General features: G+C 41.4%; 1 protein-coding gene across 12 annotated transcripts in view; it reads left to right on the top strand.

The window, feature by feature from the left end:
* Nucleotides 1–16,276, top strand: part of LOC102922011 (uncharacterized) — a 134,190-nt gene that overhangs the window by 92,526 nt on the left and 25,388 nt on the right. For all 12 annotated transcript variants that reach the window (XM_076545857.1, XM_042285666.2, XM_076545858.1 and 9 more), the window contains one exon: nt 1,346–1,427. In XM_076545857.1, coding sequence (XP_076401972.1) covers nt 1,346–1,427 — 82 coding nt within the window. The remainder of the gene's footprint in view (nt 1–1,345; nt 1,428–16,276) is intronic.

The following is a 16,276-nucleotide window of genomic DNA, read 5'->3' on the forward strand; positions in this document are numbered from 1 at the left end:
ATCCTGTTGAAACTTTAGTTACCAACACAGATGCCCAGAGACCCCCAAACCAGGGATGACGCAGAGTAAAAAGCCCGCTCACCGGCTCTGCAGGCTCGGCTGGCAGGCTAGGTAAAGGCAGTCTCACCCTCTGCGAACGTCCTCTCTCAGTCAAGATGAACTGAGATCCCAGCAGCAACAAAGGAAAACAGACATGGAGCCACCAGTGCTGGCCTTCTCCTGTTGGCCAGCTAACTAGAGACAACTGCTTTCTCTGTATGCTGTGAGATTTGATTATTTATACTCAATCCTGACTTACAATAAATATTTAAGTTGATTTTTTTGTTTTTTTGTTTTTCAAAACAGGGTTTCTCTGTGTATTTTTGGTGCCTGTCCTGGATCTTGCTCTGTAGACCAGGCTGCCCTTGAACTCACAGAGATCTGCCTTACTCTGCCTCCCGAGTGCTGGGATTAAAGGCGTGCACCACCACCACCACCACCCGGTGTTAAGCTGACTTTTTAAAAAAGAATTATTTATGTACACAGTGTTCTGCCTGCATGTCTGCCTGCAGGCCAGAAGAGGGCACCAGATCTCCTTACAGATGGTTGTGAGCCACCATGTGGTTGCTAGGAATTGAACTCAGGACCTCTGGAAGAGCAGCTGGTGCTCTTAACCTCTGAGCCATCTCTCCAGCCCTTAAGCTGACTTTTTAAGTAGGTGCCTGGTGCTGGTGAGGGGGCTCAGGGAGCAAGCGTGCTTGCTACAAAAGGCCAGGGGGCCAAACTGGATCCCAGGCACCCGAGCAAAGGGGAAAGGGAAGAAGAACACACTCCACATGCACCGTGTGGCGGCTTTATTATTACATACAGGAATAAATATTTAATTTAAAATAACTGCAAACAACTATTAATATTAGTCTTAGTTATAAGTAAATAAGCATCGAAAACTTCCTTTTATTAAGATATGTTATCCAAGACAATATGATGTTGTATCAACTGAAATATATTATGGAGGTAAAGTAAAAAGACTTTTGTAAAGGAGTATGTTTTGAAAAAGAAATTAAGAAGTGGGAGACATAAGGGCTAGGTGTGGTAGCACACACCTTCAATCCCAGAGACAGATCTCTGTGAGTTCATGGCCAGTTTGGTCTCATAGAAAATTCTAGGCCATAATAAAATTCTGTCTCAAAATTAATTAATTATTAATAAACAGGAGCCGTTAATTGGGGCTCCCTTTGACAAACTCAGTCTTATCTAGAATTACATTTCTACTTAGGTGTTTTATTAAAGTCTAAAAACCACTACTTCTGTGCGCTTACCTTCTATGTAAATTTGAGAGACATTTTGAAATAGTGCTGTTTTACAGATGGAAACCCAAGTGCATCAAGTCAACGAAATGGAAGAAGCCAACAGCCGAAGCCAGCCTTCTGAGACAGCCTCAGGCAATGGTGAGTGGCCCCGTCCCTGCTGTGAGTCCGTCTGCAGCCGAGTGAGCACCCTGAAGGGCGTGAACAGGAGGCCTCTGCTGCATCTGGGTCCCTTCGTCCATCCCTCAGGCCTGACTCACAGAGTGCTGAAGTGCTCAGGTCCTGGGCCCACAGGAGATGCCCTCTGTACCATGCTAGACAGAGAACCACTTCAACTCCCAGCCAGAGGGCTCTGGGGACTCCCGCTGCACCCCACATGAGAGGCATTCACAGCCGGTTCTTTTTGCTGTAGTAACCTTAGAACTCCACCTCCTCAAACCTCGATCACTTCTGTCCCCGGAACCATCTATTTTGAAAGTCCAGACCCTGTCCTGTTCCTCTGCCCTCCAGATCCCCGCTGTCACTTCTCACTGCCGGAGCTCGCTCTTCCTGGCTGCTCTAGTTTCCCGTGGGTCTCTTTTCAGCCCGACACCCCTTAGACATTTGTCACCCTAACAGAATCATGTGTTTCAGTAACTCTGCTGAGGCCTTCTTGACCAAAATAAATTACATGTATGCAAAGTGTGCCATCATGTGTTAGGTGTCTAAATGTTTTAACACATACTTCACCACCATTGTCAACGTGGGTAACAATAAATCTTCCTCCACAGTTGTTTCATCTTGTATTCCCATTAAGAAGCTACCAATTCATCTTGAAAAGTACTTGAATCATTTTCCACTCCCATTACCAATATTTAGACTCAGAGTGTCCAGTTCCTCTGTGTTTGCACATAGTATTATCATGGGCCTTTTTCATTTCCACCATTCTAGTAAGTGCCTAGTGTATAGATCAGTGTTGTTTTTTTAAACAGTATTTTCAGTACTTCTTTGATGATTTCATATGATGTATTTTGGTCGTATTACCCTCCCTTCCCCACGCTCCTCTCCACTCCCCCAGCCTTGAGTTCTGTCCCCTCTACTCCATGCAGTCCAGTGTGTTGCCAGTTAGTCTTGGGGATGGGACCTGCCCCGGCATGTGTATGACCGACCAGGGGTCCTTCTCCCTCCACCAGTATCAAATGCCAATGGCTCCTGAGCCGGTCGTGGGATTTTATGCCCACCTCCCCATCTAATGCTCGGATTTTTTTCTGTTTGAGCTCGTGCATGTCTTTTGCATACCATAACAGCTACTGTGACTTCCTATTGTAACCCGCCCTGCTGTGCCTTGGTGTGATCACAATCTCTGCCTCTTAGAATTTTCCAGCCCCTCTTTCTCGAAGATCCCTGGGCCTTAGGGAGGGGTGGGATTTGTATGTCGCATCTGGGACTGAGCACTCCACAGTCTCTTCTCTACACATTGACTCTTCGAGAATCTGTATTAATCGCCATCTACAGCAAGGAGGAGCTTCTCTGATGAGGTTGAGAGATGTTCTGATTTATGTGTATAGAGCAAGTCATTAGGGGTCATTTTAGTGCTGCGTCCATTTAGCAGAACAACAGCTCTAGATTCTTCTCTAGGGCCTCTGACCTATCTAGCCACAGATTCTTGGCCACTTTAACAGTGCTAGGTATGAATTCCATCTCATGGCGCAGACCTCAGAACCAATCAGAAAGTGGTTGGCTAATCCCGTGACATTAATGCCACTATTTCTCCAGTGGGCTTATCTTGTCAGGCCAGTCATTGCAGTTTTCAGGGGTCCCAGCTGGGGGAAACTGATGAGTACTTCTCTCCTCCAGTCGCATGCATAGCGCCCTCCAGTGCCATGCAAGCTAGCCAGTAGGGATGTGGCCTCCAGGTGAGTACCGGCTTGAGTTTCCATGTTCTGGCACTGAGGTTTGTGTTGTCTTCAGCAAGAGAGTCTTACTGACAAGCTCTGGAGGGTCACCAAGAGTATTGGCAAGAGTGTCATGTGACCCCATTGGCCAACAACTCAAAAAGAGGTAACCTGTTCCGGATACGGGCATCTTTATGCCAGCATGGGGTGTCTAGCTGGGTTCAGTCCCCCCATTCAGTGTTATTTGTCAAGTCAGTGTTAACCTTCTTCCCTGTGTCTGTTCTCTGTTGACTGGTGTGTGTGTGTGTGTGGTTCTGGGGACTGGACCTAGGCCCTTGTGCATGCTAAGCACATGCTGCACCGCTGAGCTGTCTCCAACTCTCGGGCTACTTTTTTCCTTTGAAAGAGTCTTGGTAAATTCCTCAACTGGCCTTGAACTCACGATGTGGCTCAGGTACTAAGTGGCCTTTGATACTCCTGCCTCAACCTCCTAGGTAGCTGGGATTTCAGACCTGTGCCACTGGGTGTTCTAGGTTCCCTTTGTCCCTTTGAAAACCCTGGCAAATGAAAGCAACCTGGGTTTAATTCAGCTCAGACTTCCAGATCACAAGGGGGAAGTCGAGGCAGGTACCTGGAGTCAGGAGACACGGGAGAACAATGCTGCTGACTCACCAGCTGACTCGTAGTTTCACACTCAGCTAGCTTCTCTTGCACAGCTAGCACAACCCACAGCAGGCTATGCCTTCCTGCGCCAATTAGCAACCAAGACCATGCCCCACAGAATGCCCACGGGCCAATCTGACTGCTTAGTTGAGGTTCCCTCTTCCCTGGTTATATGAAGTTGACTGTAGAAACTAACCACACGCTAGGCCTGAATTCTATATCTTCATTAATAAACTGTCTTTTTTGATACTTTTGTCAATATGTATTAAATTTTAATCATTAAACTCCAATTTGATTTCTTTATCCTCAAGGAATACAATTCTTGTTGCTGAAATTGTTTTGACTTAATAATCCTGTGCAGGTTTACTTCGGATCTTAGCATGTGTATTGATGACGAAGCATGCTTACGCTGCCCACTGTCCCACTGATTGTTGGCCCCATCCCTTACTGAGTAGGTGGGTTTGGAATTTCAGATGATGTCTGTGAATTTCTTCGGGCACTGTGGCCAAATTTTGTGTCTTGTATTTGTAAAGTGTCACTGGGTGCACAAACTGGGCAGGATGCAACCTCCTGTTGTGTCCTCCCCGTCCATGATGGAACGTTGACTGTCTTGGTCCTCTTCAGGTCTTAGGAAGATAGCCAGGGGCGCTGTCAGTTCATGAGTGCAGTGGCCCTGTGTTACGTTGCATTTTTAACCTGTATTTTATGTGTCTGTGTGTTGGCCTGAATGTATGCATGTTCACCATGTGTGTGCAGTGCCAGCAGAGGTCAAAAGAGGGCATCAGATCCCCTGAGACTGGAGTTACAGGTGGTTGTGAGGCACCATGTCTGTGCTGGGAGTCCAATTGAGGTCTTCTGCAAGATCAGCCAGTAGTCTGAACCTCTGACCATCTCTCTAGCCCTTAGGTGGTTGATGTCTCTTGTTGTTGCTTGTTGGTTGTTGTTGTTGTTGCAGGGTGTAGTTGTAGCTTGCTTTTTATTTAGCCTGATAATCTGTCCTTCACCTGAAGTTTTCAATCATGTTCATTCTACATAAGTACTCAGAGTCTATTGACTCTTCAATAACATTTTATTGGACATAAGAGTGACAACCCCTGACGATCTAAAATTTACAAGCGTCTTTTGACTTCTGAAATAGAACTCCTGCAGCAACCTAACAATTGCCTCCTCCTTTTCCTGCTAGACGCCCATGTGAGGGCATCTGCTTAACCACACAGTGCTCATGTCCTTTTTACATTTGAATTGCAGCCACCAATATATCTGAAAGTCAAACTGCCCTCCTAGAGATGGCAGGCATCCACATTGTGGTTAAGAAGCAGTGTGCTTGTAGAATGTGGCTTTTATTTTTTTTAACCTTAGTTTATATTTGTCTTGGCTTCAGGTCATACCACTTAGGGACAGAAGTATGTTCATAACTCTGATAAACTGCTTCTTATGGCCTCCTGTGTTTTCTTTTATTAACAGATTATAAAATAGACTAATTTGTATGTATGTTTTATATATTCATGACAAACATCTTATGGGTTTTTTTTCAACATTCCTACAATATGTGGTTCTGTGAACTTTTCAGATTATGTGAAAGCCCAATACAATTCAAAAAACACAATGTATACATGGACTGACACTGTTCCAATATGCCTTGTTTGAGGGTAAGCTGTAGTTAAATTTGTCCACCATTGTGCTGTTTAGTTCATATTGATTTGGATTTGTTTGAGCAATCATTAAATTTTTAAAAAGGTAGTTCCCATGAGTCTACCTCTTTGAATTTCAATATGGGATACATTTAAGTCACATTAAACACGTCGACACTTCCTTCTGCTCTTACGACAGCCTCCAGTCCCCCCTGACGCCCAGGGTTGGGCAGGACCTTTCTGGAAGACTATTGGGACTTTTGCATTATGATATGGCCATGAGCCTGTGGGGCCCAGGGAATGGAATGTGGTAGTGTGGATGAGAATGGTCCCCACAGGCTCATATATTGGAATAGTTGCTTTGCCCCCAGTTGGTGGAACTGTTTGGGAAGGACTAGGAGGTGTGGCCTTGTTGGAGGAGGTGTGTCACTACTCCATTCCCTCCGGCGTTCTGTCCAGTGGTCTTTGCAAGTTGCATTTTACCAAATTCACCTTCCTCGCCATAGAGAGTCCAGAAGGCTTTGAAGTTTAGAAAGCCTCGTGCTGTGCTGTTCCAAGGGTGTCTCTTTTGTTCTGCCTCTTGGTTATGTTTCAAGATGTGAGTCCTCAGATACTGCTCCAGCACAATGCTGGTCTGCCTTCTGCTGTGCTCACAGACATGATGGTCAGTAGACTCTCATTCTCTGAAAGTAAGCCCCTAATTAAAGTTTTATAAGCTGCCTTGAGCATGGCGTTTTATCACAGCAATAGAGAAATAACTAAGATTGATATATTTAAGATACATTAAGCATCTTGCCCCTTCCCAGTCCTGTTCAGACAGCCTCCAGTTCTCCGCAGTGTTAGGCAGAACCTCTCTACTAACCCATTGTACCCTGACTTTAGGAGTTTATCCAGCGGCCTGCTGGGAATGAACATGCCTCCTGGCATTCTGTGAGCACTGCAGTTCCCTGGAAGCCCCCCAGGTCTTTCCATTAGTTAAAGATGCCTTCCTGCATAAGCATTTAGTCACACTCTGTGTTGGAGGGGTCTCAGCAGATCTGCAGTGTTCTGCCACACTGCTCCGTCCCCTCCGGGGTTCTGTCCTGTGGTCTCTGCAAGCCACATCTGTGGTGGTAATCTAATTGTATTGAAATATTATTTTGATTTGTACTGAAATATTAATTTGATTGTATGTTAATAAATAAAGTTGTCTGGGGGTCAGAGCTATTAGAGCCATAGCAAGAGTGTGGCGGTGGTGGCACACGCCTTTAATCCCATAGATATCTGTGTGTTCAGGGTCAGAGCTATTAGAGCCATAGCAAGAGTGTGGCGGTGGCGGCACACGCCTTTAATCCCATAAGATCTCTGTGTGTTCAGGGATACAGCCAGCATTGGAGACATATGCCTTTAAGACCTAGGGGGCTGTACATTCAGACAGTGACGAGGCAGTCATGTGTTTGGGTTTACAACCAATGAGAAGGCAGAACAACATACTTTAAAAATACGAACGGACAGGAAGTAGGTCTTTTTTCGCGAAGCTGGGACAGCAGGAGGAAGGGTGAGATTTTAGCTCTGAGCTCTGACTTCTTGGCTTTCTCTTTTACATTGTTTCTGTGTTTCTTATTTAATAAGACGGTTGGTTACATCTACATCTGGCGCCCAACGTGACAAGAATCCATTAAAAACTGCTTGGCTTGGCGGCAGGTCCGCTTTCCCGCAAGGGCGGCAGGCGGCCCGCGGCGGCGGCGGTGGCGGCGGCAGCGGCGGCACACGGCGGCCGGCGGCGATCGGCTTCTTAGTCCGAGCTGCTGGCGTCCTAGTCCGGGTAGCAACTTCTAGCCCGGGCCTAGGTCTGTGAGCAGCTTGCCTAAAGCCGGTGCTACAAACAACTCAGACCTGCCCTGCCGAACAGGGCCCCGCCTGTAAAGCCAACGCACGTGGTCGGAGCTTAAGGAAGCCAGACCCAAGCCTTAACTCGGCACAAGAGGGAACACGTGGCTGCATTTAAGCTTTAGCCGGCTACGCTTTCTTGTGCGTTCTCTCTCTCTCTCTCTCTCTCTCTCTCTCTCTCTCTCTCTCTCTCTCTGGATTTACACCTGGGACACTAGGTGGCTGCTTTGAAAATCCCCTCGGATTTCTACTGTTCTACGCAGATTTGGTAAGTCATAATATATCAGATATTTTAAAGGAAACTATCTAAAAGAGAATTTTTTTCCACATTAAAAAACAAATGGGTTTTATGTGTACATTGGAAGAAAATTGGTTTTTGTTCGAAATTTTAGGCAGTCTGGCAATGGAACAACTATATAATATTAGTATTGGTGGAATTATGCACCTCATCACTATAATACTCCACATTTTAATATTTAAAAAGATAGTCAATTTAAGTGCCAGGATAACAGCGTTAGAAGAACTTGTTAAACCTGTAAAAATTCAGACAGAAGAAATTAACAGTGAAGTTGTTTCAAGTCGGGATCATAAGGTTGCAGAAAGAAAGCCTGTTTTCACACAGTCACCCTTAATTTATCCTGTAACAGTACAGCAGATGCCTGATCAAATGGCTACACAAAATACTTGGGCTCCAATTGAAATGTTGGATTTAAAAAGGTTTAAGGAGGCAATAGTATCTTATGGCATGCATTCCCCATATGTAAAGCAAATGTTAAACACTTGGTCAACATATAATAGGATAGTACCACAGGACTGGCGGGACCTCGCACAAGGTGTTCTGGAACCCAGCCAGAGACTTCAATTTCTGACTTGGTTTAAGGAGGAGGCTAAAAACATAGAAAAACAATGGAGGGATAAAGGAGTACAAGTTTGCCAGGATCAGCTTATGGGCGAAGGCCAATATGCTTCAGCACAAGCACAATGTTTATATGATGTCCAAACCCTAATTTTATGTCGAACGGCAGCCTTGAATGCATGGGACAAAGTTGAGGAACCAGGAAAAAAATCTGAGTCATTTACAAAGGTGAAGCAAGGCCCAAAAGAGTCTTTTACAGATTTTTTACAAAGACTGGCTTCAGCAGTAAAGAGAACGGTCTCGGATTCAGAAGCTGGTAAGGCAATAATTGAATCTTTGGCCTTTGAGAATGCGAATGCAGCATGCAAAAGAATAATCAGGCCATTAAGGGCAAGATCTGCACCTATGGAAGATTGGATTAGAGAAACAATTAATGTTGAAGCCGATGAGCATGATGATACATGGGTAGGAGAAGTAATTTCAAAAGGTTTGAGGAGTGTTAGATGTTTTGGATGTGGAAAGCAAGGACATTTGAAAAGGGACTGTAGACAGGTCATTTCCAGAAACAATGTTTCTTCAAGGAACAATGGCAACAGAATGCCCCTTCCTTCTGGAGTATGCAGAAGGTGTGGTAAGGGAAAACACTGGACCAACGAATGTAGATCAACAAAGGACAGACAGGGTAATCCTTTGCCTCAGTCTTCGGGAAACTCCCAGAGGGGCCTCAGGCAGGCCCCCAGTGCAAATCCAGTTCAAACCTTTCCGGCAGCCATAGAGGAAATGCCTGCTCTGGAGAGCAATTAAATAACCAAATGCCTATTGGAATAAATCATGCTGGTCAGAATGATGAAACAGAGAGAATAGAAAATTCAGGAGAAAACATAAAGAAAATTTTTTGGCAAACTTCTATTAATGAACAAAGACCAAAATTAACGATAAAAATAAATGGTGTTTTGTTGTCTGGTCTGGTAGACACAGGTGCGGACGTTACCATAATTGCACCAGAATTTTGGCATCCAACTTGGCCTCTTCAGGAGGTAAACGTTCAACTGTTAGGAATTGGGACATTATCTCAGGTGAAACAGAGTGCAAGATGGCTCGAATGTATAGGTCCAGAAGGACAGAGAGGAAAATTAAAACCATATGTGGCTAACATAACTATGAACCTGTGGGGTCGAGACTTGTTGCAACAATGGAATACTCAGATTAACATCCCTCCAATCTCAGAAACAAATCATAAACTAGCACATGTTACTGAGAGAAATATTAGAAGATATTGTTCTAATGAGTGGTCACCAGCCATCCATATTATACAAGAACAGGGCACAATAACTGATGATCTTCCAAAGACACCAACAGCTCTACCTTTAAAATGGTTAACAGACAAGCCTGTATGGGTCCAGCAATGGCCTTTAACAACAGAGAAACTCCAGGCTTTAGAAGAGCTGGTAGAAGAACAGTTAAATGCTCAGCATATTGAAGAATCAACCAGCCCTTGGAATTCTCCTGTATTTGTTATTAAAAAGAAATCTGGTAAATGGAGAATGGTAACAGACCTTAGGGCAATTAACAAAGTAATTCAGCCAATGGGTTCTCTACAATCTGGGATGCCTTTGCCTACTCTGTTACCAAAAGGATGGCCTCTCATAGTTATTGATTTAAAAGACTGTTTCTTTTCAATACCCTTACAAGAAAAAGACAGAGAAAGATTTGCTTTTACAGTGCCTACTTATAATAATTCTCAACCGGTTAAAAGATTTCAATGGAGGGTCCTCCCACAGGGAATGTTGAATAGCCCAACTCTGTGCCAATATTTTGTACAACAGCCATTGGAAGTGATACGTAAAAAATTTCCTAAATCTATAATTTATCATTATATGGACGATATTTTACTAGCTGACTCAAATGCAGATACTTTAGAAATAATGTTTGAAGAAGTAAAGAAAATTTTGCCTCGCTGGGGATTACAAATTGCTCCTGAAAAGATACAAAGAGGAGATTCTATTAATTATTTAGGATATAAAATAGAGCTACAAAAAATTAGACCCCAAAAGGTGCAAATTCGGAGAGATAGACTACAGACTCTTAATGACTTTCAAAGATTATTTGGAGATATTTCTCATCTACGAACTATTGTTGGGGTAAAAAATGATGAACTGACTAATTTGTTCAAAACCTTAGAAGGTGACAAGGACTTAAATAGTCCAAGAGAATTATCACCTGAAGCTGAGAAAGAATTAGCCTTGGTAGAAAAGAAAGTGCATGAAGGACACGTGAATCGTATTGATCCAAAGCTGGATTGCATTTTGGTTATCTTACCTTCTAGGCGTTCTCCTACTGGAATATTAATGCAGAGGGAAGATATTATATTGGAATGGATATTTTTACCAAATAAACCAAATAAAAAATTAAAAACTTATGTGGAAAAAATCTCTGACTTGATTTACAAAGGAAAATTGAGACTTCGTCAATTAGCAGGCATAGACCCAGCAGAAATTGTCGTACCATTAACTAAGGAGGACATTGAAAAATTATGGACAGAAAGTGAACCTTGGCAAAGAGCTTGCAGTAATTTTTTGGGAGAAATTAACAGCAAATATCCCAAAAGCAATAGAATTGATCTTATAAAGAGAGCTGAATGGATCTTGCCTCGAATTGTACGGCAAAAACCCATATCTGGAGTTCGTACATTTTATACAGATGCCAACAAAGAAGGAAAGGCAGGTTACAAATCAGAAAATTTAAGTAAAGTGGTTCAAAGTCCGTATAATTCAGTGCAAAAATCAGAATTGTATGCTATTCTGTTGGTATTAATGGATTTTTCAGAACCTCTCAACATAGTAACTGACTCTCAGTATGCTGAAAGAGTGGTGTTACATATTGAGACTGCAGAATTTATCCCTGATGCTTCAGAATTAACTTCACTATTTATTCAATTACAAGATACAATCAGGAAAAGGAATCATCCTTTATATATAACTCACATTCGATCCCATACTGGTCTGCCAGGCCCTCTAGCACAAGGCAATGAAGAGATTGATAAATTATTGATAGGAAATGTGCTGGAGGCCTCGGAATTTCATAAAAAACATCACGTTAATAGTAAAGGTTTAAAAAAGGATTTTTCCATAACCTGGCAACAAGCCAAAGAAATAATAAAGAAATGTCCTACTTGTTCCTTCTACAATCAGACGCCATTACCAGCAGGATGTAACCCAAAGGGTACTCAGAGAAATGAAATCTGGCAGATGGACGTGTTTCACTTTGCAGAATTTGGAAAACTGAAATATGTACACCACACTATCGATACTTATTCAGGATTTCAATGGGCAACTGCCTTGAGTTCTGAAAAAGCTGATTCTGTAATCACTCATTTGCTAGAAGTTATGGCCATCATGGGTATACCTGCACAAATCAAAACTGACAATGCTCCATCATATGTCTCTGTTAAAATGAAACAGTTTTTTGCTTATTACAATATAAAGCATATTACAGGCATACCACATAATCCTACAGGTCAAGCAGTTATAGAAAGATCAAACAGAACTCTAAAGGATATGCTAAATAAACAGAAATGGGTAACAAAAACCCCCAGAAATAGACTGCATAATGCTCTTCTAACTTTGAATTTTCTGAATGCCAATGAGAAAGGAACAACAGCTGCAGAGAGACATTGGATAATAGAAAAAACTACAGAATTAAATCAGCCTATATACTTTAAGGATGTGCTGACCTCAGAATGGAAACCAGGGTATGTATTACATTGGGGACGTGGTTTTGCTTTTGTTTCTACAGGAGAAGATAAGCTGTGGGTACCATCAAAATTGATAAAGGTTCGATTTGAACAAGAGAGACCTCTTAATTAGAGGAGGTGATAGTTCATCAACCAGCATGAACATCCAATTTAAACTAACTTGTATCAATAAAACATGCCTTTTCATTTCATCAGATAATAACTTGCCAAAAAAGGAACATCCCCAAAATTAGTCTTGGGGAAAGGTTTTTGTTTTTGTCTTTTAGGAGAATGAAGGTTAAGGAATCTGAAGAACACTGGACAAAATAGACAACTGAAGAAAAGGAACAAATCATCTATCCCAAGAAACAGAGTGAAACGGTGTATGGGTATATATTATCTAAAAAAAAATTTTATGTCTTCCTAAATGTTTGTTTCTGCTTTTCTCTAAAGATTTAACACTATTGGTCTTCTAACAGTCCCAGTTCAATTAAAATTTAAAGCTGACTTTGGAGTTGGAGGATGGCTCTCTCCTTCTTTAAAATCAAGCATGTTGTTAAAAGGTAAATGCAAACTCCCTGTATCATGCCAGAATAAGAGCCATCTTCTGCTATGGTACAGGACAAAAGCAAAATTAATTAAGGGACGATTCTATTACTAATCTCAACTCTTTGATTCTATTCTGATTCTTTAAACTTTTCTCAAATTATAAATTTTATATCAAAATTTACAAGATTAATATATATATACATTTTAAACTTTGTTAAGATATGAATGGTCACATTGAGTACTAACTAATTCTAGAAGAAAGGCTAGCTGCATATATATGTTTTTGTGTTCGAGTCTCTTATCAGTTTTTTGCAGGAAATCATGGCCAGGCCTAACATCAACTGAAGTCTCCAGAAAGAAGATGGGGCCCCACAACAACAACAATTCCACGTGGACAATAATAATATCATTAAGCTGACAAACATCATCCATAGATCAGCTTTGAACTACAAGGTGCTCAGAGCAAATTTGAGATGACTAGCTGAGATGATCCAGTCTCAAAGACTACTTGAATAAGGACTTGAGATAAACCCTGAACTTTGGCATTATACACAGACTGGATAGTGAAGGATATAGTTACCTCTCTTAGAATTTGACAATTAACCTAAAATTTTTCTTTCAGGATAAAGAAAACTTCGCCCATACCCAGCAGGAAGCAATTTTAAGAATACGACGCCCACATTCCCAAAGAGGTGGTGTGGGGCAGGTGGTTTTTTGGTCTTTTTAATGGGTTCTGGGTCTGGGATAATTTTCAGTATTTAGGGGGGTTGGTTACAAGTTATTGTCAAGGGTTAGGAAAAAGGCTAAGCAAAGGAGATTAGATTTAAAGTTCTTGTTTAAAAAAAAAAAGAGAAAGAAAGAAAAGAAAAAGACAATTACTAGTTTTAAATACTTTACATTGGATTGAATTGTTTTATATTGTACACAAATTTGAAACTGATATTGTTAGAAAATGCTATATGTATATTTCTAATTGTATTTATTCCATCCATTTAACAATGTAATGCAAATTTCTGATCCTTGAATGTTATTATTATCAACTATTAGGATATAAAGAAATGAAAGCTAGTAGTTAGACATTATCATAGAACTTGTAGTCATATTGGATATGTTTTAAAAATTGAGCAGAGATGTTTTAGACAGGTCATCTTCAAACCCTTCAGAGATCTACAGAATATGGCATTTAAAATGTTTTAATAACTTAGAAAATTTTTCTTTTTTGAGACATGTCGGCTCCTGGCAGTACCAATCTACTTTAGAGAAAATATGGGCATTGAAGAAACTGCATATGGAGTCAACTTTCATTCTGGCAAAAGTTAGCCACTGGACAACAAAGTATCCTCGAATCAACAGGACAAAATGGACAGACAGATCACGAAACAAGGGACTACTGATTCTTGCCAAAACAAGTGTGGTTATGGCTTTATCAAAAGGCATCTTCTGAGGCCAGGACAATATGGCCCCATCCCTGAAGTGGCCTTCGCATCCGGAAAAGGTACGGTGCCCTTTTCTTCGAAGGCAGCTTAACAGGCAGAGGGCCGATGGATTCTGTTGTACAATGGAACAGCAGCTGAAAGCTCATGCCTCTCAAAAGTAGACTGGCATTTAATAGAGGGATGTGGAGAAGAAGGGGATGCTGAGATGAAGCCATATATACACAGCCAAGAAGAATGGACAGCTGAATTAAAAAACTGTCAACAATTTCCAGAATTTAAAATCCTGAATCATGACAGGACACTAGTGGAATTCAGGTGTTTCTGGTACGTGGACTGCTCTCACCCAATGTGAGGTTGAACTGTTGACCTTGTGTACATCCTACTTCACAAATGAGTCTGTCAGATACACTAAGCCTATAGGCTGAAGATGATGCCCCAACACTGCGGAGAAACCTCAGGTGACTGCCCAGGCAGCTGGCTGTTTCTGTCAACTCACAAAATTTTTTTGGAAGTTGCTTGCATGCACTTCCTTTTTTTATTTTTGTTAGCTAATATTATTCCCTTCTTGGGTCTCTGAGGGAGTTGAAGATTAGTTAGTTATGGTTGAAGATTAGTTAGTTATAGTTGAAAATTAATTAGGATAGAAAGTACATTAGATACATCTTGGAATTATCAAAATAGGATAGATAATGGAATTATTTTCTCTGATTCGTCAAATACCTGTTTAGGTATTTATTACTTGTATATATTGTATATAGTTATTGTACTTTTGTATATAGTTTTTCTTTTGTTAGTCATAACCTTTTGCTTTTTTTCTTTTTATTAAAATAGAAAAGGGGAAATGTGGTGGTAATCTAATTGTATTGAAATATTATTTTGATTTGTACTGAAATATTAATTTGATTGTATGTTAATAAATAAAGTTGTCTGGGGGTCAGAGCTATTAGAGCCATAGCAAGAGTGTGGCGGTGGTGGCACACGCCTTTAATCCCATAGATATCTGTGTGTTCAGGGTCAGAGCTATTAGAGCCATAGCAAGAGTGTGGCGGTGGCGGCACACGCCTTTAATCCCATAAGATCTCTGTGTGTTCAGGGATACAGCCAGCATTGGAGACATATGCCTTTAAGACCTAGGGGGCTGTACATTCAGACAGTGACGAGGCAGTCATGTGTTTGGGTTTACAACCAATGAGAAGGCAGAACAACATACTTTAAAAATACGAACGGACAGGAAGTAGGTCTTTTTTCGCGAAGCTGGGACAGCAGGAGGAAGGGTGAGATTTTAGCTCTGAGCTCTGACTTCTTGGCTTTCTCTTTTACATTGTTTCTGTGTTTCTTATTTAATAAGACGGTTGGTTACATCTACACACATCTTACCAAATTCACCTTCCTCACCATAGAGTCCAGAAGGCTCCACATCAGTTCCGTGTTTTCCGACCTGGACCCTCTCTTTACAGGAAGATACAACACTGAGAGACCTTTTCATCTGTTTTCTGTCAATCATAGATCATTATCTTCATAACCTATTATCTTAATAATCGTCAGTGAAAATATTTTGGCTGTTTTGATTTTCTTGTTCTTTTGTGTTGAAGTGAAATCAGTACCTCTTACATCTTAAAAGGAAGTTGATTACAATGGAGTCTCCATAAATGAATGGACCAGCTAGAGCTCTTCACCTTTTGTGTGTCTCTGAGTCCAGCTCATCCTCCATTTCTCAGTGCAGCTTTTTTCTCCTTGGAACAGTCTGCCTTGAGCCCATTTTAGATCACTGATTCTCGTGGGCAATCACAGGACGGTCTCTTACAGTGTTTATCTGAATGTATAATGCTCATTTATCTGAATATATAAATCTCATTTTGTATCCTTTCTCCTCTAGATTTAAACCTAAACAAAAGCAAGGTGTATTAGTCAAGGTTCTTTAGAGTAATAGAACTTATAGAATTAATATATTTAAATAAAGATGATTTATTAGAGTTGCTTATAGACTGTGGTCCAGCTAGTCCAACAATGGCTGTCTACCAATAGAAGGTCCAAGAGTCCAGTAGTTGTTCAGTCCATGAGGCTGGATGTCTCAGCTGTTCCTCAGCTGAAATCCTGAAGAAGAAGCAGGCTCAAATGCCAATGAAAGAATGGACTTGCTAGAGAGCAAGCAGGCAAAGAGAAAGAGCTTCCTTCTTAGATGTTCTTTATATAACCTGCCAGCGGAAGGTATGGTCCAGATTAAAGGTGGATCTTCCCACCTCAAAAGATCTGGATTAAAGGTGGACCTTCCCACTTCTGTATCTGGATTAGGAATGAGTCTTCCCACTTCAAATTATGTAATTAAGAAAAAAAAAACTTTACAGGTGTGCCTAGCCATTTGGGTTTTAGTTAATCCCA

This window comes from Peromyscus maniculatus, chromosome 10, assembly GCF_049852395.1.
Source record: "Peromyscus maniculatus bairdii isolate BWxNUB_F1_BW_parent chromosome 10, HU_Pman_BW_mat_3.1, whole genome shotgun sequence".
Taxonomy (NCBI): Eukaryota; Metazoa; Chordata; class Mammalia; order Rodentia; family Cricetidae; genus Peromyscus; species Peromyscus maniculatus.